Source organism: Vipera berus (genome assembly GCF_964194415.1).
Source record: "Vipera berus genome assembly, chromosome: Z".
In the NCBI taxonomy this organism is placed as follows: domain Eukaryota; kingdom Metazoa; phylum Chordata; class Lepidosauria; order Squamata; family Viperidae; genus Vipera; species Vipera berus.
The window spans coordinates 129043805-129070599 of record NC_138205.1 but is presented as its reverse complement, the minus strand read 5'-3'; the positions used below and the strand labels follow the sequence as shown (position 1 = coordinate 129070599).

The following is a 26795-nucleotide window of genomic DNA, read 5'->3' as shown; positions in this document are numbered from 1 at the left end:
GCGAGGATGTGCAGCCTCCTGAGCTCCGGCTGGTGTACCTGAATGCCAGGTCCGTGGTTAACAAAGCTCCCCTCGTTAGGGATTTAGTTGAGGGTGAGCATGCGGACCTGGCTTGCATCACGGAGACTTGGTTGGGCCCAGAGGGTGGGGTCCCTTTGGTTGACCTCTGCCCACCAGGCTTCCGGGTGCTACATCGGCCACGAGCTCATGGTAGGGGTGGGGGTGTGGCGGTGACTATTAGGGAGACCTTATGTCCGCGGGAGACCACCGTTCCTCAGATAGTCGGGTGTGAGTCTCTCTTTGTGAGATTTGGTTCTGGGGCGCAGTTGGGCTTGCTGCTGGTATACATTTGCCTAGTCGCGCAGCGGCAGCCCTGCCCGAGCTGCTCGATATCCTCTCGGGGTTGGTGGTTGAGTTTCCCAAACTTATAGTTTTGGGAGACTTCAATCTACCATCCCTGGGAGGTTCATCTGAGCTAGCTCGGGAGTTCATGGCTTCCATGACGGCCATGGACCTGACGCAAGTAATTTCTGAACCAACTCATGAGGGAGGCCACACCCTTGACCTGATTTTTTATCTGGACGGTGGTTGGATGATCTTGGTGGGGGCTCTCCATTTATTATGCCCCTGTCATGGACCGATCATCACCTCCTGCGGATGGTCTTCCGTTTTGCCACCCCCCGCCGTGGGGGTACGGAGCCAATCAGATGGTACCGCCCCAGGCGCTTAATGGATTCTGATAGATTCCAAGCAGCGCTGGGGTCCCCAACTGCCTCCATCGCTCACAACTCGGCAGATGCCTTAGTGGAAGCCTGGGAAAGGGCAGCCACTGAGGCACTTGACCGGGTTGTACCCTTGCGGCCCCTGACCCGGTGCAGATCCCAGCGAGCTCCATGGTTCTCCGCGGAGCTCCGGGAGATGAAGCGTCGGAAACGGGGCCTAGAGAGCTGCTGGAGGTCTAGCCGTTCTGAATCCGACCGGTTGTGGTTAAGAACCCATATTAGGTCTTATCTCGCAGCGATGAGGGTGGCGAGGTGTAATTACTTCTCCACCCTCATCGCGTCCGCAGATAATCGCCCGGCCGCCCTGTTTAGGGTGACTCGCTCCCTTCTTAATCAGGAGGTGAGGGAGGATCCCTTGCAGGGTCGTGCCGAGGAATTTAGTCAACATCTGTCGGATAAAATCGCTCGGATTCGGACCGGTTTGGACTCCAGCTGGGCAGAGTCTGGCGATCAGGACACGGGCGGTCTTGTCAATGTTATCTGGGAGGAGTTTGATTCTGTGACCCCTGATGAAGTGGACAGGATTATGGGGAGGCTGAGCTCCACCACATGTTTATTGGATCCGTGCCCTTCCTGGCTGGTTTATGCAGCTAGGGAGAGGACACGAGGCTGGCTCCAGGCGGTCATATCTGCTTCTTTGAGTGAGGGTTATTTCCCCACCGTCTTGAAGGAGGCGGTGGTGAGACCTCTCCTCAAGAAGCCTGCCTTGGACCCAGCTGTATTGAACAACTTTCGTCCAGTCTCCAACCTTCGCTTTCTTGCGAAGGTTGTTGAGAGTGTGGTGGCGCATCAGCTCCCTCTGGTCCTGGAGGAAGCGGATTATCTGGACCCTTACCAATCGGGTTTCAGGCCCGGGTACAGCACGGAGACGGCATTGGTCGCTCTGGTGAATGATCTCTGGAGGGCTCGGGATAGGGGATATTCCTCTGTCCTAGTCCTATTAGACCTCTCGGCGGCTTTCGATACCATCGACCATGGTATCTTGCTGCGGCGTCTCAGGGGATTGGGAGTGGGAGGCACGGTTCTTCAGTGGTTCTCCTCCTATCTCCTGGGACGTTCGCAGTCGGTGTTGGCAGGGGGGCAGAGGTCGACCCCGAGGTCTCTCGTTTGTGGAGTTCCTCAGGGGTCGGTTCTCTCGCCTCTCCTGTTCAACATCTACATGAAACCGCTGGGTGAGATCATTCGTGGTTTTGGAGTTGGGTATCATCAATATGCTGATGATACCCAACTTTTCATTTCGACCCCAAACCACCCCAGTGATGCCCTCGCTGTGATGTCCCGTTGCCTGGAGGCGGTTCGGGTCTGGATGGGGAGGAACAGACTTCAACTCAACCCTGACAAGACTGAGTGGCTGTACATTCCGGCATCCCGGGACATTCAAAATGTTCCATCCCTTTCTATGGGGGGTGAGCTTTTACCCCCCGTGGACAGGGCTCGCAACTTGGGAGTCCTCCTAGATTCACGACTTACCCTAGAAGATCATATAGTAGCCGTGACTAGGGGGGCTTTCGCCCAGGTTCGCCTGGTGCGCCAGTTGCGGCCCTATCTGGACCGGGATGCCTTGTGTATGGTCACTCATGCGCTCGTGACCTCTCGCCTAGACTATTGTAATGCTCTCTACATGGGGCTTCCCTTGAAGACCACTCGGAGGCTCCAACTGGTACAGAATGCGGCCGCGAGAGTTGTCCTGGGAGTTTCCCGGTACTCCCATGTTACACCTTTGCTCCGCGAGCTGCATTGGTTACCAGTTGTCTTCCGGGTGAGGTTCAAGGTCTTGGTTATGATCTTTAAGTCCTTACATGGCATGGGTCCGGGATACCTCGAGGACCACCTGCTGCCGGCGTCAACTCCCCTCCGCCCTGTGCGTGCCCACAGAGAGGGCCTCCTCAGGGTGCCTCCAGTCAGGGAATGTCGACTGGTGGCCCCCAGGGGGAGGGCCTTCTCTGTGGGTGCCCCGGCACTTTGGAACCAACTGCCGGTTGAGCTCCGGATGGCATCGGACCTCCGATCCTTCCATCGCGGGTTGAAGACCCACTTGTTTGAGTTAGCTGGTCTGGCCTGAAGGGGAATTTGGGTTTTTAATTGGTTTTATTATTTCATTATTGTTATATTTTAATTGGGCATGGTTTAATTTTCTTTTAATTTTTGTATACCTATTTATATATGCCCTGTGAACCGCCCTGAGTCCCTAGGGAGAAGGGCGGTATAGAAATCCAATAAAACTAAACTAAACTAAACTATTGCTGAATTTAAGCTATGTGGACTTCAACTCCCAGAATTCCTCAGCCAGCCTAGCTGAAACTATACTTGATTGACATGAGATGCTCAGCCATGGGTGATATTTGTAGACCCAAGTGGCTGGCTTTGCGAATAACAACAACAACAACAATTAGAATAGAGCTGGAAGGGACCTAGTGCAGACCTCTGCTCAAGCAGGAGTCCCTATATCATTTCAGACAAGTGGCTGTCCAGTCTCTTCTTATGACATCAAATAAAACCACAGCTTAAGAGGATGTGTGAACCAGGCTGAAATATTTATTACATATTTTAGCCCACTTTTATTAATTTGTAAGTAACTCAAGGCAGCAAGAACATACAGTATCTAATACTCCTTCCTTCTCCTGTTTTGCCCACAACAAAAAACAACCCTGGGTTGAGAGGGAAGGAAAGTCACCCAGCTGGCTTTCATGCCAAAGGCGGGACTAGAACTCCCAGTCACCTGGTGTTTGGCCCAAATTCACCTGCCTGGCTTCCATGCCAAAGGCAGGACTAGAACTCCCAGTCGCCTGATGTTTAGCCCAAAGTCACCCAGCTGGCTTTCATGCCAAAGGCGGGACTAGAACTCCCAGTCGCCTGGTGTTTGGCCCAAAGCTGGCTGCCTTTCAAGCCTAAGGTACGACTAGAACTCTTAGTTTCCTGCTGATTGGCCCCAAATCACCCAGCCCACTCTCATGCCTGAGGCACAACTAGAACTCACCATCTCCTGGTGATTGGCCTAGGTCCAGTGGTGGGATTCAAATACCCGAACATCCGGTTCTCTGCATGGATACAGGCCTCAGACTCTGAAACCAAGAATGGACTTCCGGAAGTGACATCAACACACTCCCGGTGGGCTGTTCTAAGCCTGGGAGGCCTCCACTCTGCCTAGAACAGACGTCCCGAAGTGACATCCATGCACTTCCGGTGTGCTGCTCTAGGCCTGGGAGACCACCACCAGGCCTCCAAGGCCTAGAACAGACTTCCAGAAGTAGCATGGGTTCACCCAGTTCTTCAAAGTCAATAAAATTTCTACTGAACCGGTGTGAGCTGGCTGAATCCCACCACTGACTAAGTCACCAGCTGTTTTTCATGCCTAAGGGGGGACTAGAACTCACCACCTCCTGGTGATTGGCCTAAAGTCACCCAGGCAGCTTCCACCCGCTCCTGGTGATTGGCAAGAATGAATTTTTCAAATCTAATTAGCTAGAATTGATGGACATCCCAATGCCAATTTCTGCACCCTTTAATTTAGTCCCTGTGAAAAGAATTTATACCCTATGAATCAGTTTTAGGCTTACTGTATCCTGCTTACGTTCCCCTCTAGATACGGGAGTTAGAAACCCAGCTGAATTGTCACAAAGGCAAATTATCGGAGAATGATGCCAACGAAGACCCATTAAGCCTCACCGACTCCAGGAAGTCCTCAGCCCAGGTCAAGAACCAGTTGCGGATTCGAAGCTTGGAAAGGGAGAAGAAAGAAGCTTTGGAAGTAAGGAATTATTTCCGCATGAATCTAGTAAAACTAATTGTTATGTATGCAGGCACCTGCATAGCAACAGCCACCAGGGGGCATTGGCCTGAATGGTTTTGGCGGGAAACCCAGTTTCGGCGGGAACCTAGGGCCAACCCCATTGGCTGTCCGCTTACCTGGCCAGGTATTTAAGGAGGCCAGGTAACCTTCATTCCCTCAGTATGCTACCCCCCCTTTCAATAAAGAGCTGAGCCCATACTCCGGCTGGCGTCTCTTCGTTGCGTCGGACCCACTACACAATACTAATAATTTTGAAAGACCTAACAAGTTTTCTACAAGTTGGTAGATGCTCATCCATCCATAGAGTCAGTGGACAGAAAGGGTGAGGTTCAGGTTTGCTAACTCTAAACCTTAACCCTAATGCTAACCTTTAACCCTAACCCTTAACCCTAACCATTGACCCTTAACCCTATCCTTTGACCCTTATCCTAACCCTAAACATAGCCTTAACCTTTAACCCTAATACTAGGGTTAAATACCCTTAACCCTAACCAAACTCTAAGCCTTAACCCTAGCCCTAACCTCAACCTAGCCTAGCCCTGAACATAACCCTAATTATAACCCTAAACCTAACACATCCCTCACCTTTAAACCCCAACCCTAGCCTTAACCCTAACATTTAACCCTAATCCTAACTTTGACCCTATACTAACCCTAGCCGAAACCCTAAGTCTTAACCCTAATCCTAAACCTTAATCCTAATGCTAACCTTTAACCCTAATCCATAACACACCTCTTATCCTAACCCTAACCCTTAGCCCTAACCTTTAACCCTAATCTTAATCCTAATCCTTAACCCTAACCTTCAACCCCAACCCTAACCCTACATTCTACGAAGGTGATTACTTTCTGGGGTTTACATTCCTACGATGCAACCTTGAGATTCCTCACTTCAACCATCTTTTTCAACCAAAAGCTGTTAGCAACCAACGGGAACCAGGCAGACGTAGGACCTGTGAGCATAAACTTCTTGGATTTTTTCCCCTCCAAGGTGAATTTTTTCCCCTACTGGGTAGGACAGACATCCTACCAAGGCGGGTTTGGTAGAAAAAGAAGTGTAGAGTTGAGAATCAGAGAGTCTTAAGGTGGAATCAATCCTTCATCTAAGTTCAGAAGGGGCCGTAGAGACCACCACAAAAATAATTTTGGGATGCCTTGATGCTCAGTCTCAGCATCTCTTTCTTCTCTGTCTTGATGGCAGAAGCTCATGAATCAGTACCAAGTCCTTCAGAACGACCACGAGGATGTGAAGAAGAAGCTGGAGGGGTCCAAAGCTAGGAACAAGGTCTTGTCCAACGAGGTGAAGACTCTGAAGGAGCAAATTTCCACCCTGATGGAGAAAGGGAAGCACGACAACGAACTCGTGGATGCTCTCATGGTACGATGTAGCCGATGGTGGTATTCCATGCTTGAGAGACTGGGGTCTGGCTGGTACAGGTAGTCCTTGACTTACGACCCCAATTGAGCCCAAAATTTACGTTGCTAAATGAGAAATTTGTTAAATGATCTTTGCCCCATTTTACAACCTCCCTTTCCACAGTTGTTAAAGTGAATCCCTGAAGTTGTTAAGTGAGTAACACGGTTGTTAAGCGGATCTGGCTTCCCCATTCATTTTGCTTGTCAGAAGGTCTCAAAAGCTGAACACTGCAACCATCATAAATATGAGTCAGTTGCCAAGGGTCTGAATTTTGATCACGTGACCATGGGGATGACACATCTGTTGTAAGTATGAAAAATGGTCATGTCACATTTTTCAGTGCCGTTGTAACTTTCAGTGGTCACTAAATAAAATATTGTAAGTTGAGGACTGGGTATTCACAGTTATATCAACATCTTCAATGTCTTGGTCCAGTGGTTCCCAACTTATAATTCCCCCAAATTTCCATGTCACGTCATGTCCTGCATTCAGGGGACTGTTTCACGTTGTTTTTGTCATATAATGGTTTGTCTAATGATTGCAGCATTCACTTAATCACCGCTACAAAAAAGGTCGTAAATTGTGACCTGCTTTACCACCATCACAACTTATGACCATCATGGGACTGGTAAGTTGTTGTAAGTCAAAAACTGTCTGTAATCCGTATCTAGAAGGTATGTTTTTTATTCAGGCGTTTCTCCAACAGTCACAACGTGGGTGTCATAAAACATAGACTCCCAGGGCTGGAAGGGACCTTAGAGGTCTTCTAGTCCAACCCCCTCCTCAAGGCAGAAGACCTTCTACCATCCTGGTTAAATGGTTGTCTGTTTTTGAAAACCTCCAGTGATGGAGGACCCACAACTCCAGGAGACAAGCTACTCCATTGATTGCAAGATAGTCCTCAACTTACCACAGTTCATTTAGTGACCGTTCAGTGTTACGGCATTGAAAAAAGTGACATAACCATTTTTCACATGACCGTTGCAGCATCCCCATGGTCACGTGATCAGAATTCAGATGCTTAGCAAGCGGCTCATATTTATGATGGTGACAGTGTCCCAGGGGACATGTGATCCCCTTTTGCGAACTTCTGACAAGCAAAGTCTGTGGGGAAGCCCAGATTCATTTAACAGCTGTGTTAACTTAACCATTTCAACGATTCATTTAACAACTGGCAAGAAAAGTTGTACAATGGGGCAAAAGTCACTTAACAAATGTCTCATTTGGTAACAGAAATGTGGGAGCCGACTGTAGTCATAAGTTGAGGATTGCTTCAAGAGCCTTGGTGGAGCAGTGGGCTGATGCCTACCAGCTGCCTGCAATTAGTGCAGGTTCGAGTCCCACCAGGCTCAAGGTTGACTCAGCCTTCCATCCTTCCGAGGTAGGTAAAATGAGGACCCAGATTGTTGGGGGCAATTAAGCTGACTTTGTAATAATGCCGCTTGGGGGGCCCGAAAGCCCTAATAAGCAGGCATATACATAGAACGAAGGCTACTGCTAAGCACATTGATTTGTGCTTCTTAGATTGTAAGCTACCCTGAGTCTTCGGAGAAGGGCGGGATATAAATGGGATTAAAAAAAATTGCTTGTCATTGGAATTGCTGTTAATTCACAGTTAAATGGTTTTAAGTCCATTTAAAACATAAAACATAGAAAAATAGGGTTGGAAGGGAGATCTCAGAGGTCTTCTAGTCCAACCCCCTTTTCAAGGCAGGGGACCTTCCACCATCCCAGTTAAATGTTGTCCAACTTTTCATGAGATGCAGAAGGAAAAAACAGGTTTCTCTCTCCCTAACTTTCCATCAGTGCCAGCAGAAAGAAATGCAAGGCATCTTAAAAAATCTGAGCCAGCAAGAAGACAGGAACGTGGAAGGTGAGAAGGCTGTGGGGAGGAAGCTGAATGCTGAGATCCAGAAGCAAAACTGCCTCATTGAGCAGCTCAAGCAGATTGTGGCTGACCGAGAAGCTCAGGTGAAAGAGCTCGAAGAGATGATCAGGCAGCTGAGGTTGCAGGTAAGCCATCTCAGAGGTGAGAAGCGAGGATAGAGGCATGGGGAATGGCCAGGAAGGACAACAATCAAAACAGCTTGAGAAAATGTCTCCCTGAATTCAACAAACATTGAACTTGATGTCAAGGGAAGACACAATTTGAGAGCCAGTTTGGTCTAGTGGTTAAGATGCTGGTCTAGAAACCAGGAGATGGTGAGTTCTAATCCTGCCTTAGGCATGAAAGCCGGCTGAGTGGTTTTGGACCAATCATCAGGAAACCATGAATTCTAGTCCCACTTAGGCATGAAAGATAGCAAGTTGTCTTTGGTCCAATCACCAGGACAGAGTGAGTGCTAGTCCCGCCTTAGGTATGCAAGTCAGCTGGGTGACTTTGGCCTAATTACCTGGAGATTGTGAGTTATCGTTTCACCTTAGGCATAAAAATCAGCTGGGTGACTTTGAGCCAATCACACTCTCTCAGCCCAGCCCACCTCACAGGGTGGTGGTTGTGGGGAAAATAGGTGGAGGGGGTATCATATATACTTGAGTTAAATTGTCACATAATAAAGTCAGGATAAGCATCTAATAAATCAATCAATAAACGGAAATCCCGGGCATTCAAAACTGGTTGGCTGATTTTTTTGCAGCAGCAGCAACACCTTCCCCACCAAGAAGAAAGTGGATTAGATTCGGGTTCCACGCTGTCCACAGAGTCTTTAGAAGAGGAAAATCAGAATTTAGCAAGCAAGAAGGAAGACTGTAGCAGAACTGACAGCTCTGCAAGGTAGGAAAAGCAGTGTTCTAAATCCCCAATTAAATTATTATTATTATTTCAAAAAGAGTCTCTCCCAGTTCTGTTGATTAGTCATTATCCTGAGCTTAGTTTCCATCCACTGCCGGCTCAGGTTGGACTAGATAATCTCTAAAATGGCCCCGTCACCCTTTCATTCTAGGATCATAGGATGCTTCGAACGGCTGCATCCTTTGCAAACTAGAATTCCCCCAGACGGGGGGGAATTCTGACCCCACCCTGGTTAGCAGGAGCCCGTCCAGAGGTTGTTAGATGTGTGGTTTAGAGGCAGAGGTGAAAAAATGTGACAGATGTTTTGTGTGTTCCAGGGCAGTGTCGAAGATGGGACACACCCTGGTGGATTCTGCAGCAACGTTATTTCCAACGTCTCCTGGCAGGTTGGTGCAAAATTTGCTTGTTCGATGGCAATGCCCAAATTTCTTCCTTCTCTTCCAGGGAAGTCTGTGGGAGGCCTTAATTTATTTATTTGTTGCAATACATTTTTTGAAGGTTTAGGGTAAGGATCCAAAAGTGACCATCAAAAAGCTAGGAGAGAAACAAAAAAGGCACAAAGATCTTATCGCTCACAATTAATCCCCAGAGAAGCAACAGCAAGATTTAACACCAGACCAACACCTTCCAATCAGCAAAGTCATTGGGGAAAGACTTCAGTGATTCTCTTAACAACCGTGGCAAAAAAACCCTGAGGGCGTTAAACCTGGCATTGTGCTCATAAGTCGAGGACTGCCTCTACCGATAAAAAAATATGATTTGGCTTTTGATCTTGGCTTCCTCGGCCTTCCTGAAAAGCTAAGCAGGGTCAGATGTGGTTCAATCTTGGAGGGGGGACAAGCTGGAAAGTCCAAGGCTGTCTTCACCCAGACAGAGAAGTTGAAGAAATTCTGGAACATGTTAAAAGTGTGTGTTATTCTAATGCACAAAAATATGTGTGTGTTTATGAGTGTATGTGTTGCTGGGCTCAATGGCAATCGTAATTTGAGGTCTACACACACACACACGTGTGTGTTTCTGTGTGTGTAGTCCTTGACTTACTACCACAACTGAACCCAACTGAGCAAGACAGTTAAGTGAGTTTTGCCTCATTTTGTGACCTTTCTTGCCATAATTGTTAAGTGAATCCCTGCAGTTGTAAGTTAGCCACAAAGTCGTTAAGTGAATCTGTCTTCCCCATTGACTTTGCTTGTCAGAAGGTCATGAAAAGGGATCATATGACCCCAGGACACTGCAACCATCATAAATACGAGTCAGTTGCCAAGCATCTGAATTTTGATCACATCACCATGGGGATGCTGCAACAGTCATAAGTGAAAAGCAGTCATAAGTCCCTTGTTTCAATGTCACTGTAACTCCAAATGGTCACTAAACAAATGGCTGTAAATTGAGGACTACCTGTAAATATCCTTCCTCTTAATATCAATTGGGAAAGTGACATGGAAAGGTGGTTTGGGACATCTCATAAGTACCTGCCTGGGCTTTGCAGGATGGATCATGGGTGCCATAAATTGGGCTTTCGGCCTTGTTTACAAAAATCCATTTTATTTTCATTCAGCCAAGTCAAACTGATCTTCTCTCTGTTTTAGTGCACCAGAGCTGAACAATGTCGATTTCAGGACTCTGCAGGCTCAGATCACCGAATACAAGACTCTGTGTCAAGCAGCAGAAGTGGAACGAGACCGTTTGATAGAGCTGGTCAGCATCCTACAGAAAAGGTATTGTGGGTCGCTGAGCACAATTTTTTTTTGAAACTCAGAGTCCCTTGTCCCAATTCACTCAGATGTTGAGACTCCACAAAGACTCTGGAAAGAATGCGCAGAAGAGCAACAAAAGTGATCAGGAGGCTAAAAGGATGGTTGCTGGAATTGGGTGTGTTTAGTTTAATGAAAAAAGGCCTAGGGGTGACATGATAGCAGTCTTCCAATATCTCAGGGGCTGCCACAAAGAAGAGGGAGTCAAGCTATTCTCCAAAGCGCCTGAAGGCAGGACAAGAAGCAACGGATGGAAACTAGTCAAGGAGAGATCACTTAAAGATGAGCCAGCCATGCGCTGCAGCTATCAAAAAGGCCAACACAGTCCTAGGCTGCTTTAACTGTGATAGAATTCAGATCACGTGAAGTGTTAATACCACTTTACAACGCATTGGTAAGATCCACACTTGGAATATTGCATCCGTCTTGAGATGCCATGATATAAAAAAAATGTCCCAGTCAATCCACCTCTTGGATTTCCTAGTGGTCTCCCATCCATCTACACCCAAAGCTGGATCCTGCCTGGCTGGGGAAACATTTGACAGTACTTTCTCAGCTCTTGAGTTGTCGCTGTTTATGGGGTTACAAGGGTGTTTGACCCTTCCTTCCTTCCTTCCTTCCTTCCTTCCTTCCTTCCTTCCTTCCTTCCTTCCTTCCTTCCTTCCTTCCTTCCTTCCTTCCTTTCTTTCTTTCTTTCTTTCTTTCTTTCTTTCTTTCTTTCTTTCTTTCTTTCTAAAGTTTTATTAATTTTTACAAATTAGAATCTTTAGAGCTTAGTAAACAACATGTCTGGGTTCACATATTTAACCTTAACTTCTTCAGTATAAATCTATTCAGTACTGCACTTTCCAGTATTTTTCCCTAATCCTCCTTTCTTCCCCATATTTTTCCATTTTCCCCTCATTACATAATTGTTGTTGTTGTTAGCTGCGAAGTCATGTCTGACCCATTGCGACCCCATGGACAATCTTCCTCCAGGCCTTCCTGTCCTCTACCATCTTCTGGAGTCCATGTAGTGACTCCATCCAGCCACCTCATTCTCTGTCGTCCCCTTCTTCTCTTGCCCTCAATCTTTCCCAGCATGAGGCTCTTCTCCAGTGAGTCCTTCCTTCTCATTAGGTGGCCAAAGTATTTGAGTTTTAGCTTCAGGATCTGGCCTTCTAAAGAGCAGTCCGGGTTGATCTCCTCTAGGACTGACCGGTTTGATCGCCTTGCAGTCCAAGGGACTCGCAGGAGTCTTCTCCAGCACCATAGTTCAAAGGCCTCAATTCTTTGGCGCTCAGCCTTTCTTATGGTCCAACTTTCACCGCCATACATTGCAACTGGGAAGACCATAGCCTTGACTATATGCACTTTTGTTGACAGGGTGATGTTTCTTCTTTTTAGTGTGCTGTCTAGATTTGCCATGGCTTTCCTCCCCAGGAGCAAGCGTCTTTTAATTTCTTGGCTACAGTCCCCATCTGCAGTGATCTTGGAGCCCAGGAAAATAAAATCTGTCACTACCTCCATTTCTTCCCCATCTATTTGCCAGGAATTGAGAGGGCTGAATGCCATGATCTTGGTTTTCTTAATGTTAAGTTTCAACCCAAGTTTTGCACTCTCCTCCTTCACCTGCAACAAGAGGCTCTTTAGTTCTTCTTCACTTTCTGCCATTAGAGTGGTATCATCTGCATATCTTAGGTTGTTGATATTTCTTCTGGCAATCTTAATTCCAACTTTTGATTCCTCTAACTCTGCCTTTCTCATGATGTGCTCTGCATATAAGTTAAATAGGCAGGGCGACAGTATACAGCCTTGCCGGACTCCTTTCCCAATTTTAAACCAATCAGTGGTTCCGTGTCCAGTTCTCACTGTTGCTTCTTGGCCCACATATAGGTTTCTCAAGAGACAAATAAGATGGTCTGGTACTCCCATCTCTTTAAGAACTTGCCACAGTTTGTTATGATCCACACAATCAAAGGCTTTAGCATAGTCAATGAAGCAGAAGTAGATGTTTTTCTGGAACTCCCTAGCTTTCTCCATGATCCAGCGTATGTTGGCAATTTGATCTCTAGTTCCTCTGTCTCTTTGGAATCCTACCTATACTTCTGGTAGTTCTCGATCCACATACTGCTGGAGTCTAGCTTGTAGGATTTTAAGCATAACTTTACTAGCATGAGAAATGAGTGCAATGGTGCGGTAGTTTGAACATTCTTTGGCACTGCCTTTCTTTGGAATTGGAATGTAAACTGATCTTTTCCAATCCTGTGGCCACTGTTGAGTTTTCCAAATTTGCTGGCAAATTGAGTTTGCACTTTTACTGCATCGTCTTTTAAGATTTTGAATAGCTCAGCTGGAATACTGTCACCTCCACTAGCTTTGTTGTTGCTCAGCTTTTCTAAGGCCCACTTCACTTCACATTCTAGGAAGTCTGGCTCGAGGTCAGTGACCACCTCATTGTGATTATCAGGGACATTAAACTCATTCTTGTATAGTTCTTCTGTGTAATTTTGCCACCTCTTCTTAATCTCTTCTGAATCTATTCCCAATTCCAGCAACCATTCATGATATGTTTTAACCTCCAGTCACCCAATCATCTTTGTTGCTCTTCTCTGCAGTCTTTCTAGCATCTCAACATCTTTTTTTACATCGGGGTGACCAAATTGGATGCAGTATATATTATCTAAATTATATTATCTAAATTATTTTTAGTCTCATTATGGTTTCTTTTTATGTCCTCTTTATATGCAACAATTGTTTGGTGAATTAGTTGTAGCGTAGAGTATATTTCCTTCTAAAACGTGTTTGTTTTTTCTTGAGGCATCATTCCTGGAGATCCTCTAATATCACCAGACTCAGTAAGAATAGAACAAAGTTTCCTCTAACTTTCTGGACTTTATTTGTGGCCTTTATAATCCAATAGATTCCAGAATATAGGTCCAGTCTGAAAAAGAAATATTTTATAGTGATCCTTTGTCTCAGGCATCCAAAAATTGTCAGTCAGACAAGGTTATAATCCACAATGTTCAAAGTGTTCAAAATGTTCAACCTCCCTGAAAACAGCTCAAAAGTCTCTCCCAGCCATACATAATCAAAGGTCAAATTTTTCTTTCTCTCCCACTGGCTCTTGAGATTAAAAGTCCAAGCTCAGTGGGAGTTTATAGTCCAAAAAGGTCAGGGTGATAAATATGCCAAAATGTTTTTCTTTATTGCCAGCTGTTTTCCCTTAAGTGAGGAGTCACCAAGCAGCCAGAAAGTTAGTTATAGTACTGTACTCGAATCCACCACTAGATGTCGTTCAAAATCTATTTTCCACTCTTAAGACAGATTTCTTATATTTCACCTCAATTTTTTTTTCAAAAGAGAAAATCTTAACAATTATATCAGTTCTCAGATTTCAGAACTGTAGCTTTATGTTATTTCCACTTCAATATTGTGTATTTTTGTCCCCCCTAGAAATTAAAACGCCGCTTCCATTCACATTTGGAGGCTTTTAGGTTCTAGGGAGCCTTTCCCAGGAAATTCAGTTGTAAGATAGTAAAGAAAGGATCAATATTCTCATCCAGTTCCAAAATCATGCTGTTTACAATGTGTTAATTGGTGCTTTTCTTCTTTGGTTGTCAGCAGCTAATGGCTGGCCATAGGAATGTAGCCAGTCTTTCCCCTGCCAGTTTGGAGGGCTTTTCTCAGATTGAACAGAAAAAACGGCATCTCACCATGATCGACAAGACACCCCTCCTTCTTCATCGCCTCTTTGGGGCAATTTTAGGCCTTTTTTAGGGGCCCCGGCAGGGCAAAATCAGGCATGGAAGGCAAAGCCTTGCCTTTCAAAGTCCATCTTGCTGAAACGCAAAAACGGAAGTCTTTTGGGTGTTTGACCTTTCTGACAATGCACATGTGCAACATTTATGTCTCTAGGGTGGACGAGAGCATCACAAAAGTTTGGGAAGCGGAAAAGAAATTTCAGGAACAACAACATAAGTACGTCGCTCTTGAGCAGCAGTTTGCAAAGCTGAAGATGGAATCTGGGAAGACAGTCGTGGCCCCCAGGGCTCACCCCAAAACCAAGACAGGTAAAATCATTCAAAGCATCTAGACAACCAACGCTTCGCAGAAGCCTTGTGCAAAACTTGACCAGTGGAATTTCCACAGAGAACAGGAGAATTTTCTTCCCTAATGGCCAACTAGAGGTGGCTGTGGAAGAGAGTCCCAAAATAAAGGCAAGATGGTCGTCATAACTGCACAAACCCCCCTTTTGAATGAACACATGGTTTGAAGTTACGACGGACTTCCCCAGAACTACTTACAAATCAGTTTTAAAGTTCCAATGGCCCCACCTCTTCCCCATGTGTCATGTGACCAATTTGGGGGGCTTGGCAACCAGCCCACATTGACAGCCATTTGCGATGTCCCATGATTGCAATTTTGGGCTGTTTTTGCCAAAAATGCGGCATTTACTTTTGGTTGCCAGGCAAAAGCACTCATTGGGTATAATGGGTTCACTTAACAACTGTTGGATTCACTTAATGACCACTGATAAAAAAGTCACAAAATCAGGCGCAGTATGCTGACCTGCTTAACACCACCACGATCAATGAACGTGATTCCAGGCTGAGTTACAGTCATAAGTTGAGAATTAATTATGTATTTTCCCCTCAACATTAAAAAATGGCATTTACTTTGGTTTCTAGAACAAAAAACGCCCCATAGTAAAAAATGGATTTGCTTAATGACTGCAGCATTCACTTAACAATGGCAGTATTTGCTTAATGACCACTGCAAAAAAAAAATCTCATAATATCAGGTCTAGCCACCATCATGACTTATGGCCTGGGGAGTTCTGGCAGTCAAAATCCATGAGTCTTATAGTCTCTTTCTGCTTCTCAGCCAAAAACATAAATTGTGATTTCTTTTTTCCAGAAAAGTTTAGAATTTGGTGGGTTTGTGGGCAGCCTTTAGGATCAGTATCCCTGTGTAACTATGTGTCTTGTCTCAACAGCTCCGCCATTCAGCAGCACCAAAATGAGCTGGAATGCCGGGGATAAAAAAGATCTGCCTTCCGTTCAACTTTCCGAAGTGCCTCTGGAGTCTCAATTAGAGGAACTGTCCACACAGTAAGACATTTAACATTTTTCTTTTCCATTTTTTTAAAATCAAAGCTCTAAATTAGATTTAAGAAGATGGAGTTGTTAAATTAGTAACATGGCTGTTGAGTGAATCTGGCTTGTCTGTTGACTTTGCTTGTCAGAAGGTCGCAAAAGGGGATCGCGTGACCTTGGGACACTGACTCTCATAAATAAGAGTAAGTTGCCAAGCCTCTGAATTTTGATCACATGACCATGGGGATCCTGCAATGGTTGTAAGTGTGAAAAATGGTCAATTATGTCCCTTTTTTCAGTGCCGTTGTAACTTTGAATGGTCACTGAATGGTTGTAAGTTGAGGACTGCCTGTACAAGTGATGCTCAGCTTATGACCGTAATGAAGCCCACAATTACAATCTTTTTTTTAAAAAAAAGCTTTTTATTTTTTTTCTCTACATACATATATTAGTTTTTCAAACAGCGTGTGATCTGGGTTCATAAAACGCTAATACATAATCAAGTCCTACTCTTTGGTTCTCTCTTCTAACCATTTGTTGAATGGATTCCAGCTTTTGTAATATTCTGTTTCTTCTTTGTCTTTCAGCCTCATAGTTAATCTGTCCATCTCCGTGCATTTCAGTATCTTTTTTATTACTACTTCTTCTGAAGGTATTCATTCATTCTTCCTCTTTCTGTTGTTTTGTTTGTGCAGTTGCTCCTTGAGTCCTCTCTTCTGTTTGTTTCTGCTCCTTACTCTTCCCTTGACTTAGTTTCACTCCTTCATCTAAAATTGACCTATTCCTCACTTCAAAATCTTCTGCTTTCCAAATTGAGTCCAGTCTATACCTTGTATTGTTCCAGTTTATTAAGATACCTTCTGGCATCAACCATCTGAAATTTATACCATTGACAATCAGTTTTGTGGTCAAAAAATGGTACTGTCTTCATGTATCTCTAACTCTCTTGGGTATCTGCTTTAAGACCACAATTTCTTTATTTTTATATTGTATTGGTTTGTCTCTAACTTTCCGTAGTACTTCATCTCTTGTTGTCTTCTTTGTAAATCGTACACGTACTTCTCTTGGCAGCTTATTTCTTCTTGCATAGCTTGAATTGAAGCGAAATATCTCATCCAACTCAAGCTGAATTTCTCCTCAATCTGCCTTCAAAATCTTGAAGAAATTTTAATGAAGTCTGTGTTTCACTTTGAGCAGTGCTTATCTTTTCATGTAGCAACATTGCTTCAATAGATCCCTGTGTTGTAGGACTAGATTGTCCTACTGAGGGTGCAGAAGTATTCTTCATGAGTCTAGTAATATTCGATGGTCATTTTACAGCTTGCAATCTGAAGCCAAAACGTCTGTTTAAATTTAGCCAAACTCAATAGAAGTAGCTTTGAATCTCAATCTCACAACAAGGCAGTCTTATCATTTGCAGGTGTCTTTTTTCAAGGTTAACTTCAGTCAATAACAGTATATCAGAAATTTTGTTCTTCTTTCGCCACTAGATGTCCTCCTTGGCTTATTTTTCAATGTCCAATATTTTTAACAAAGAGTCTTTTTCCCCCTTTATAATTGCTCGCCGCTTTAAAACCTTCTCGGGGGGTCTTTACTTTCCATTCCTTTCCCATCAGGGGCTCAACATTTATAATCCTCAAGGAGAAGGAAAGAGAAAATCTTGCTCACCCAGCTTCAGCACGCAGTTGAAATTCCGCTGATTTATAGTCCTTTTTCTTCCTGTTGGAGACGACTATGGCTGGTAGATCTTAACAGCCTTTTCCTTCATTTTTCCAGAGGGTCCTACAGTTCACTCCGATTGGGTGCCCCCTGATCTGAGCTCCTGAAGTATCCCTCCTCCTTCATTGCCCCTCCAGGGCAACTTTCCGACCCTTTAAGGGTTGCTAGATGAAGAAAAACCAAGCTGAAAAGATGAGCACCGGCTTTTCCCAGTTGTCCCAGAGGCTGCCAAACAGGAAGTCCACAATTATGATCATTAATTGATTGGTCATTAAGCAAGTTACCACTTGACTGCTCACATTTTCACAACATTTTTTGCCACCATCATTAAGCAAACACAGCAACTGTTAAGCAGAACCATGTTGCCCAATGGTTGTTTTTTGCCAGAAAGCAGAATTAAATATTTGTTTCCATCAAAAATAATGTCATAAATCATGGTCACACAAAACTACAAGTGTCTGTAAATGAAGGCCAGTTGCCCAGTACCCAAAATATGACCAGATGACTGCAGGACATGGGGCAGTTGTGAGAATTTTGAATCTAAGTCATAAGTAGCCCTGGTGAGGTTTGTCATAATGTTAGGGGATTGTGCAGCTGGTGTCCAAATGGAGTCAGAGGCTGTCAGGAACTTCTAAGTTTTATACAAGTAAATATGTTTTACACAATATATATAGAAAGTCAGGCAAACAGGAGCATCATGAGGTAAATTGACACAGCAGGAGTATCATGAGATAAATCAACACAGCAGGAACATCATGAGGTAAATCGACCCAGCAGGAACATCTTGAGGTAAAATCAACACAGCAGGAACATCATGAGGTAAATCGACCCAACAGGAACATCGTGAAGTAAATCAATACAGCAGGAACATCATGAGGTAAATGGACCCAGCAGGAACATCATGAGATAAAATCAACACAGCAGGAACATCATGAGGTAAATCGATCCAGGAGAAACATCATGAGGTAAAATCAACACAGCAGGAACATCATGAGGTAAATCGACCCAACAGGAACATCATGAACTAAATCAACACAGCAGGAACATCATGAGGTAAATCGACCCAACAGGAACATCATGAACTAAATCAACACAGCAGGAACATCATGAACTAAATCAACACAGCAGGAACATCATGAGGTAAATCGACCCAACAGGAACATCATGAACTAAATCAACACAGCAGGAACATCATGAGGTAAATCGACACAACAGGAACATCGTGAAGTAAATCAATACAGCAGGAACATCATGAGGTAAATGGACCCAGCAGGAACATCATGAGATTAAAATCAACACAGCAGGAACATCATGAGGTAAATCAATCCAGGAGGAACATCATGAGGTAAAATCAACACAGCAGGAACATCATGAGGTAAATCGACCCAACAGGAACATCATGAACTAAATCAACACAGCAGGAACATCATGAGGTAAATCGATCCAGGAGGAACATCATGAGGTAAAATCAACACAGCAGGAACATCATGAGGTAAATCGATCCAACAGGAACATCATGAACTAAATCAACACAGCAAGGAACATCATGAGGTAAATTGATCCAGGAGGAACATCATGAGGTAAAATCAACACAGCAGGAACATCATGAGGTAAATCAACACAGCAGGAACATCATGAGGTAAATCGACCCAACAGGAACATCATGAACTAAATCAACACAGCAGGAACATCATGAGGTAAATCGACCCAACAGGAACATCGTGAAGTAAATCAATACAGCAGGAACATCATGAGGTAAATGGACCCAGCAGGAACATCATGAGGTAAATCGATCCAGGAGGAACATCATGAGGTAAAAACAACACATCAGGAATATCATGAGGTAAATCGATCCAACGGGAACATCATGAACTAAATCAACACAGCAGGAACATCATGAGGTAAATTGATCCAGGAGGAACATCATGAGGTAAAATCAACACAACAGGAACATCATGAGGTAAATCAACACAGCAGGAACATCATGAGGTAAATCGACCCAACAGGAACATCATGAACTAAATCAACACAGCAGGAACATCATGAGGTAAATCGACCCAACAGGAACATCGTGAAGTAAATCAATACAGCAGGAACATCATGAGGTAAATGGACCCAGCAGGAACATCATGAGGTAAATCGATCCAGGAGGAACATCATGAGGTAAAATCAATACAGCAGGAACATCATGAGGTAAATTGACCCAACAGGAACATTGTGAAGTAAATCAACACAGCAGGAACATCATGAGGTAAAATCAACACAGCAGGAACATCATGAGGTAAATCGACCCAACAGGAACATCGTGAAGTAAATCAACACAGCAGGAACATCATGAGGTAAATCGATCCAGGAGGAACATCATGAGGTAAAATCAACACAGCAGGAACATCATGAGGTAAATGGACCCAACAGGAACATTGTGAAATAAATCAATACAGCAGGAACATCATGAGGTAAAATCAACACAGCAGGAACATCATGAGGTAAATCGATCTAGGAGGAACATCATGAGGTAAAATCAACACAGCAGGAACATCATGAGGTAAATGGACCCAGCAGGAACATCATGAGGTAAAATCAACACAGCAGGAACATCATGAGGTAAATGGACCCAGCAGGAACATCATGAGGTAAAATCAACACAGCAGGAACATCATGAGGTAAATTGACCCAACAGGAACATTGTGAAGTATATCAACACAGTAGGAACATCATGAGGTAAATCAACACAGCAGGAACATCATGAGGTAAAATCAACACAGCAGGAACATCATGAGGTAAAATCAACACAGCAGGAACATCATGAGGTAAATCGACCCAACAGGAACATCGTGAAGTAAATCAATACAGCAGGAACATCATGAGGTAAATGGACCCAGCAGGAACATCATGAGGTAAATTACAGAGCTTATAGGTCACACAGAGGAAAAAAGGCGGGAAACAATGAATCACTCCCCTTTCACTCACAGGACCAATCACAGTGCAGATTGCCTCACCGTGGCCAGCTCTCTTCAACTCTTCACCACAACTCTGTGTTATGACTCCCTGCACAAACCTTCACTGTTCCAGCTACTAAATTTAAATATCTTAACCCATAACTTCGAATGGTTTCTAGAGCACTGATCGTAAGTTGAGTATTATATATATATATATATATATATAAATCCATCAACTGTTTAATTTCTTTTAATTATACACACACACACACACACTTATAAATCTATCAACTGTTTCCTTCCATGCAGGCTAGCAATCCAGATGGACGAGATCGAAGGCCTGAAGAATGCTTTGCAAGAATCCATCCGGATCAAAGAGGAGGACTTCCGTGTGTACCAGGACACCGTGGGACAGGTGAAGGAGATCTTCCTGCACGCTCTGAAGCAGCACGCGCAGGAGAAGAACTGAATTGGGTCCGGTGGTGGGAGGGGGTTAGTCCCACTATCCAGATGTGGTCCCTCCGAGGTGACTCTCGTTTAAATACTTGCAGGAGGGCACAGGAGACACAGCAGATGTTGGTCCTGTAGAAGATGCAAGTGGTCCCCAGCTAGAGGGACCCAAGGGCCAGCTCCTCTCATCCATATTGATGTATTCATAGTCATATTCACTGGATCGGTAGTCCGGCACTTGTTCCAAATGAGTCTAGAATCAGTAAGCAGGAAGAATTTGCTTGGGTAGAAACCAACTTTGGATCAACTTTGACATCCCTTGCCAAACAAAACCTGTTTTAAAACTTTTCCAATGTAAATACAGACCCCGTTGTTGTAACTCAGCAAGACCCAGACGAAGTATAATGTCTTCTTTATTTTCTCAAAAGACACGATACCATGTTTCTTTGATCGCATGCTTGTGAATTGCAGGGATGGTGGGGGTGAGCTGCTTTTCCTGGATTGCTCATTTACAAGCGTGTTTGTACACCTCCCGTGCCTTTTTTCACCTCTGCCCAAATTTGCTTCACGATCAGTTAACTCCCTTGTTGACTTTGAGTTTATTTTTGGATGTTTTCCCCTTGTTGAGTTGCTCAGGGAGGGCTCAGATTAAATTAGGAAATATTGGTCCAAAAGGAATTCAGTTTGAATTGAAGACGATTTGGCACACTGTAGTCATGAAAAGAAAAGTAAGTAGAAAGATAGATAGATGAGAGAGAGGGAGAGGGAGAGAGAGAGAGACAGAGAGAGAAATAGACAAATAGATAGATGATATAGACACACAGACAGACAGACAGATAGATATAGGAATATTTATAAGTAAGTAGAGCCATGGTGGCGCAGTGGTTAGAATGCAGTCTTGCAGGCCAACTCTGCCACTGCCAGCAGTTCAATCCTGACCGGACTCAAGGTTGACTCAGCCTTCCATCTTTCCGAGATCAGTAAAATGAGGGCCCCGATTGTTGGGGGCCCTTAGGCTGAGTCTGTAAACCACTTAGAGAGGGCAGTAAAGCACTATGAAGCTGTATAAAAGTCTAAATGCTATTGCTATTGTTGTTGGTGCTCTCTGACCTTGGTGGTTTTGTAAAAGACATTTCATGACCAAATTAGGTAACATCATCAGTGCTAGGAGGAAGTGGGGTTTTCCAATAAGACCAAATCCTGCCCTGCTCCCTCCTAGCACTTGATGATGTTACCTGGTTTGGTCATGAAACATTTGCAAGAAAACCACCAAGCTCAGAGAGCACCAGGGATTCTCTCTCTCTCTCTCTCCTCCCTCTGTCTCTCACCTATCTGTTTGTCTGTCTGTCTGTCTCTAGCTATCTGTCTGTCTTTCTAACTGTCTAGCTCAGGGGTAGGCAACCTTGGCTCTTTTATGACTCGTGGACTTCAACTCCCAGAATTCCTGAGTCAGCCATGCCAAGGGGAAAGGGAGAGTTTCCAAGCTGAGCCATGCTGGCTCAGGAATTCTGGGAGTTGAAGTCCACGAGTCATGAAGGGGCCATATTTCCCCCATGCTGGCTCAGGAATTCTGGGAGTTGAAGTCCACGAGTCATAAAAGAGCCAAGGTTGCCTACCCTTGGTCTAGCTATTTAGTATCTGTCCATACATCCATCCATTTATCTATCACTTTTTTCAGGGCCATTGTGACTTTGGTCACTAAACAAACCAATTGTAAGTGAGGGACTCACTGTGTTGCTGATTTAAACTCTGGGCTATTTCCTTTCCTGTGAGAAAAAGATGGCCTGGTTCCCTTTTTCTGGCCAAGAGCCTCAAACGTATTCAAAGCATTGGGACAAATGTTGAACTCACAATGATTATTTTTATTTTTTTTTAGAAACGGGTCAGAACAGGGGAAGTATCCCCACTGTGCAGGGCCACAACTCTGTGCGGTTTCTATCTGCAGCATTCAGATACTTGTTCTTGTGGTTTCCTGGTAGGAAAAACGAACTGGGAACACAAAAGCTACAGCTGTAAATTAAGGTGTGACGGTGCCAAGAGGCCAGTTGTGTGTCTCCCTTCCTTCCTTTTGTCTGCCATAACCCTAGCAGACAGTCCTTGAGTTAAGACTACGATGTGGAAGGCAGTTGGGAAGGTCACAAATGGAGAACAGGTGACTGTGGGGAGGCTGCAACTGTTGGAGATGCATGCTGGTTGCCAGGGCTCTGAATTCTGATCGCCTGACCATGCTGCAATGGTCATAAGTGTGAGGACCAATCGTAATTCACTCTTTGCAATGTTGTTGAACTTTCACTGGTCACTAAAATGGTTGTCAAGTCAAGGAGGGAGGGAGAAGGAGGAAGGAAAGATAGAGTGAGGGGGAAGGAGGGAGGGAGGAAGGAAATGGAAGGGAAGGGAGGAGCCTGGTGGAAACAGTAAGGAGAGCAAGAGGAGGGGAGGGAGGGAAAGAAGGAAGGGAGGGAAGGAGGGAATCCTTCCAAATAGAAAAATAGAAAAAAAATACTAAACCCAAATCAGTTATCCCAAATGCACACTCTACTTTGCCATTCTCACCCCAATCCTTTGGGCCCTGCCTCCCATCTTTCTGCATTCACAAGCCCCCCCCCTCCCCACTTCTGTGTTTCTCAGTATCTGACTTTTTTTAAAAGAAAAAAATCAAGTGTGCCCGTTGTCCAGAAAAACTCACCCATCTCCCCAACCTAAACATTTCCAAAAGGCACACACACACACACACACACGCACACACACACGCACGTAGGTGAAAGACTCTTCTATGCCAGGGTGCCAATGCTGGAATTTCAATAGAAAAAGTGGACTTTGCCTGACTCTTGCCAGCCGACATTTGACACCCGCCATGCGAAGAATCGGGCAGGCCGGCAACTCTGTCTGTGCTCCAAAGACTGTTTCCATTCCCAATGCCAAAACATTAGAAGGCAACCGTGGTGTTGGGACCCCGTAGCGGGGCAGAGTGACCACATATCCCATCCGGGAATGGATTTCTGCATGTCTTCTCCCGAGGAACACACATTTGAAACGTGACACCCGCTGAGCCTTTGAAGGAAAGAATGCAGTCCTGGTAAGTGACAGGTGGTGGAAAGCAGCTCCGGCTTGCAACCCCAGAATCCTGGGAGTGAGCTAGCTTGGATATTTATACCTGCTTCTTTTTCACGAAACTGGGCCAGGATAGAATAACACAAGAGCAGAACAATAACAGAATAACAGAGTTGGAAGGGACCTCGGAGGTCATCTAGTCCAACCCCCTGCTCAAAACAGGAAACCCAATTCCTGAGGCTGAGCATCCCTGGATATTTATACCTGGTTCTTTTCACACACACGAAAGAAAGGCTATCACAAATAAAGGAAGTGCAGAACCACTGAACAAACATCTAAAGGAGGTGAATGCTATAGAAGCCATGGAGATAAGGCCCCAGAAGAAATTATGGGTTAGCAATCACCACAAAAGAGTGTTCATTTATTTGAAAGGGGAATATTTGTAGCTCATGGTTACCTAGTTGGGTCATGAAACATATGCAAGAAAACAGCCAAGCTCAGAGAGCACCAAGGACCCCTCTTCTTCTTCTTCTTCTTCTTCTTCTTCTTCTTCTTCTTCTTCTTCTTCTTCTTCTTCTTCTTCTTCTTCTTCTTCTTCTTCTTCTTCTTCTTCTTCTTCTTCTTCTTCTTCTTCTTCTTCTTCTTCCTCTTCCTCTTCTTCTTCTTCTTCTTCTTCTTCTTCTTCTTCTTCTCCTTCTCCTCCTCCTCCTCCTCCTCTTCTTCTTCTTCTTCTCCTCCTCCTCCTCTTCTTCTTCTACTTCTTCTCCTCTTCTTCTACTTCTCCTTCTCCTCTTCTTCCTCCTTCTCCTCTTCCTCCTCCTCCTCCCCCTCCTTCTTCTCCTCCTCCTCCTCTTCTTTTCTCCTCCTTCTCCTCCTCCTCCTCCTCCTCTTCCTCCTCCTCCTCCTCTTCTTTTCTCCTCCTTCTCCTCCTCTTCCTCCTCCTTCTCCTCCTCCTCCTCCTTCTCCCCCTCCTCCTCCTCCTCTTCTTTTTTTCTCCTCCTCCTCCTTCTTCTTCTTTTCTCCTTCTCCTTCTCCTTCTCCTTCTCCTCCTCCTTCTCTTCCTCCTCCTCCTCCTCCTCCTTCCTCCTCCTCCTCCACCCTCTCCCCCCCCCTCCTTCTTCTTCTTCCTCCTCCTCCTCCTCCTTTCTGCAGAACACTTCCAGCACAGATGAGGTTCCCCAGTTAGGTTATGAAACATCTGCCAAAAAACTCACCCAACTCAGGGAGCATCAAGGACCCTCTTGAAATCTCTTTCTAAGTTGCCTGGCTCCAATTCAGTTGTGAAGCTGCTGAACCCTCTGTTCAACAGGATAGCAAAGCTACTTTTATGAAGAAAATAAGAGTTCTTTGTACAATACTTACTTTCTTAAAAAATAATCTAATTTGCACTGATTTGCCAGAAAAATTCTTTTCATCACTATGTCACTTGCACTACTGAATATTATTTGTTTTGCCATCCTGTTGTCATCCACAAGATCCTCCTTTGTGCTTTCTGGATGGAGATAATAACACAAGTCAGTCTATTTCTATTTCTCTCTAATTTCTCGGTATTTTTCTTAAATTCATTTATGCCTCCGTCATCCATCTGCTATAAAGTTTAACTACACACGTAATCCTCCTTCAAATATTTGGAAGACGGAGGAATCTTATAATTCTACCTACGCAGGTTTTTCTCAAGGACACCGAGTACCTTTATTACTCACTTGAGAAAATAAGGCAGATGTAAACCACAATATACATCAAAATCTTAGTGTAGTAGTTACATTATGTGCTAGAAACCACAAGATGATGATGAGTTTTAGTCCTGCCTTAGGCATGAAAGCTGGGTGACTTTGCGCAAAACATCAGGTGACAATCCCAAATGGTGCTTTTTTTCCTGAGGATGCAACTGGACTTTCTTGTTTTTCTTTGAAGACATTTCACTTCTTAGCCAAGAAGCTTCTTCAGCTCTGACTGGATGGTGGGGAACAGAAAGATTTATACTCCTTGCAGACAGCTGGTCATTTGCATTCTTTTAGAGGGTCATTGAGGCCACCTGGAGGTTTAATCTGTGTCCTCAGGGTCACATGAGTGGTGCTAATGGGTGTGGAGTTTTCTAGGGACTGCTGAAAGGATTGTGTTGTGGATCACACCGTCTTAGATGAGAAGCAAAACGTCTTCAAAGGAAAAAAGGAACACGTGTGGCCTTGTGAAAAAGCATCTTTGGAATAACTATGACCTGGATGGCTGAGAATCTCCATAGACATCAGGTGACAATGAGTTCTAGTCCTGCCTTAGGCATGAAAGCAGGCCAGGTAACAAAGCCAATTGCCAGGAGATAGTGAGTTCAAGTTCTGCCTTAGGCATGAAGCCAACTGTGTGACTTCGGGCCAATCACTAGGAGGCAGGGAGTTCTAGTCCCACCTTAGGTATGAAAGCTATCTGAGTGACTTTGGACCAATTATCAGGAGCAGATGAGTTCTAGCCCTGCCTTAGGCATAAAAGCCGGCTGGGTGACTTTGGGCCAATCACCAGGAGACAGTGAGTTCTAGTCCCTCCTTAGGCATGAAAGCCAGAGGGATGACTTTGGGCCAATCACCAGGAGATGGTGAGTTCTAGTCCTGCCTTAGGCATGAAGCCATCTGGGGGACTTTGTGCCAATCACCAGGAGATAGGGAGTTCTAGTCCTGACATCTGGGTGTGAGACAGGCTGGCCATCCAGTCCTGATACCCAGCTGTCTGGGTGACTTTGGGCCAATTACCAGGAGATGGAGAGTTGTAGTCCCACCTTAGGCATGAAAGCTATCTGGATGACTTTGGACCATCCTTCCTCTCACCCCAACCTACCTCACAGGGTGGTTGTTGCGAAAGAAATAGGAGGAGGAAAGAGAATTAGGTATGCTCACCACTTTGAGTTGTTTGTAAAAGAAATAACAATGGCAGGATAAAAATAAATAAAACACTCTTCTGAACTCAAATTATGGAAGAGTAGTTTAGAAAGTAGATCAGAAATTTGGATTCAGGTAATATATGCATAAAGATGGA

At 44.6% G+C, this 26795-nt stretch overlaps 1 protein-coding gene across 1 annotated transcript in view; it reads left to right on the top strand.

Annotated features, from left to right (window-relative positions):
* Positions 1 to 21098, top strand: part of CCDC13 (coiled-coil domain containing 13) — a gene marked incomplete at its 5' end in the record, with an annotated part of 32603 nt that extends 11505 nt beyond the window's left edge. The window contains 9 exons of the mRNA XM_081345264.1: positions 4366 to 4530; positions 5774 to 5950; positions 7796 to 8002; positions 8629 to 8762; positions 9098 to 9166; positions 10370 to 10498; positions 14432 to 14586; positions 15513 to 15627; positions 20580 to 21098. Coding sequence (XP_081201390.1) covers positions 4366 to 4530; positions 5774 to 5950; positions 7796 to 8002; positions 8629 to 8762; positions 9098 to 9166; positions 10370 to 10498; positions 14432 to 14586; positions 15513 to 15627; positions 20580 to 20739 — 1311 coding nt within the window. The 3' untranslated portion in view covers positions 20740 to 21098. The remainder of the gene's footprint in view (positions 1 to 4365; positions 4531 to 5773; positions 5951 to 7795; positions 8003 to 8628; positions 8763 to 9097; positions 9167 to 10369; positions 10499 to 14431; positions 14587 to 15512; positions 15628 to 20579) is intronic.
* Between the last annotated feature and the right edge of the window lie 5697 nt (positions 21099 to 26795).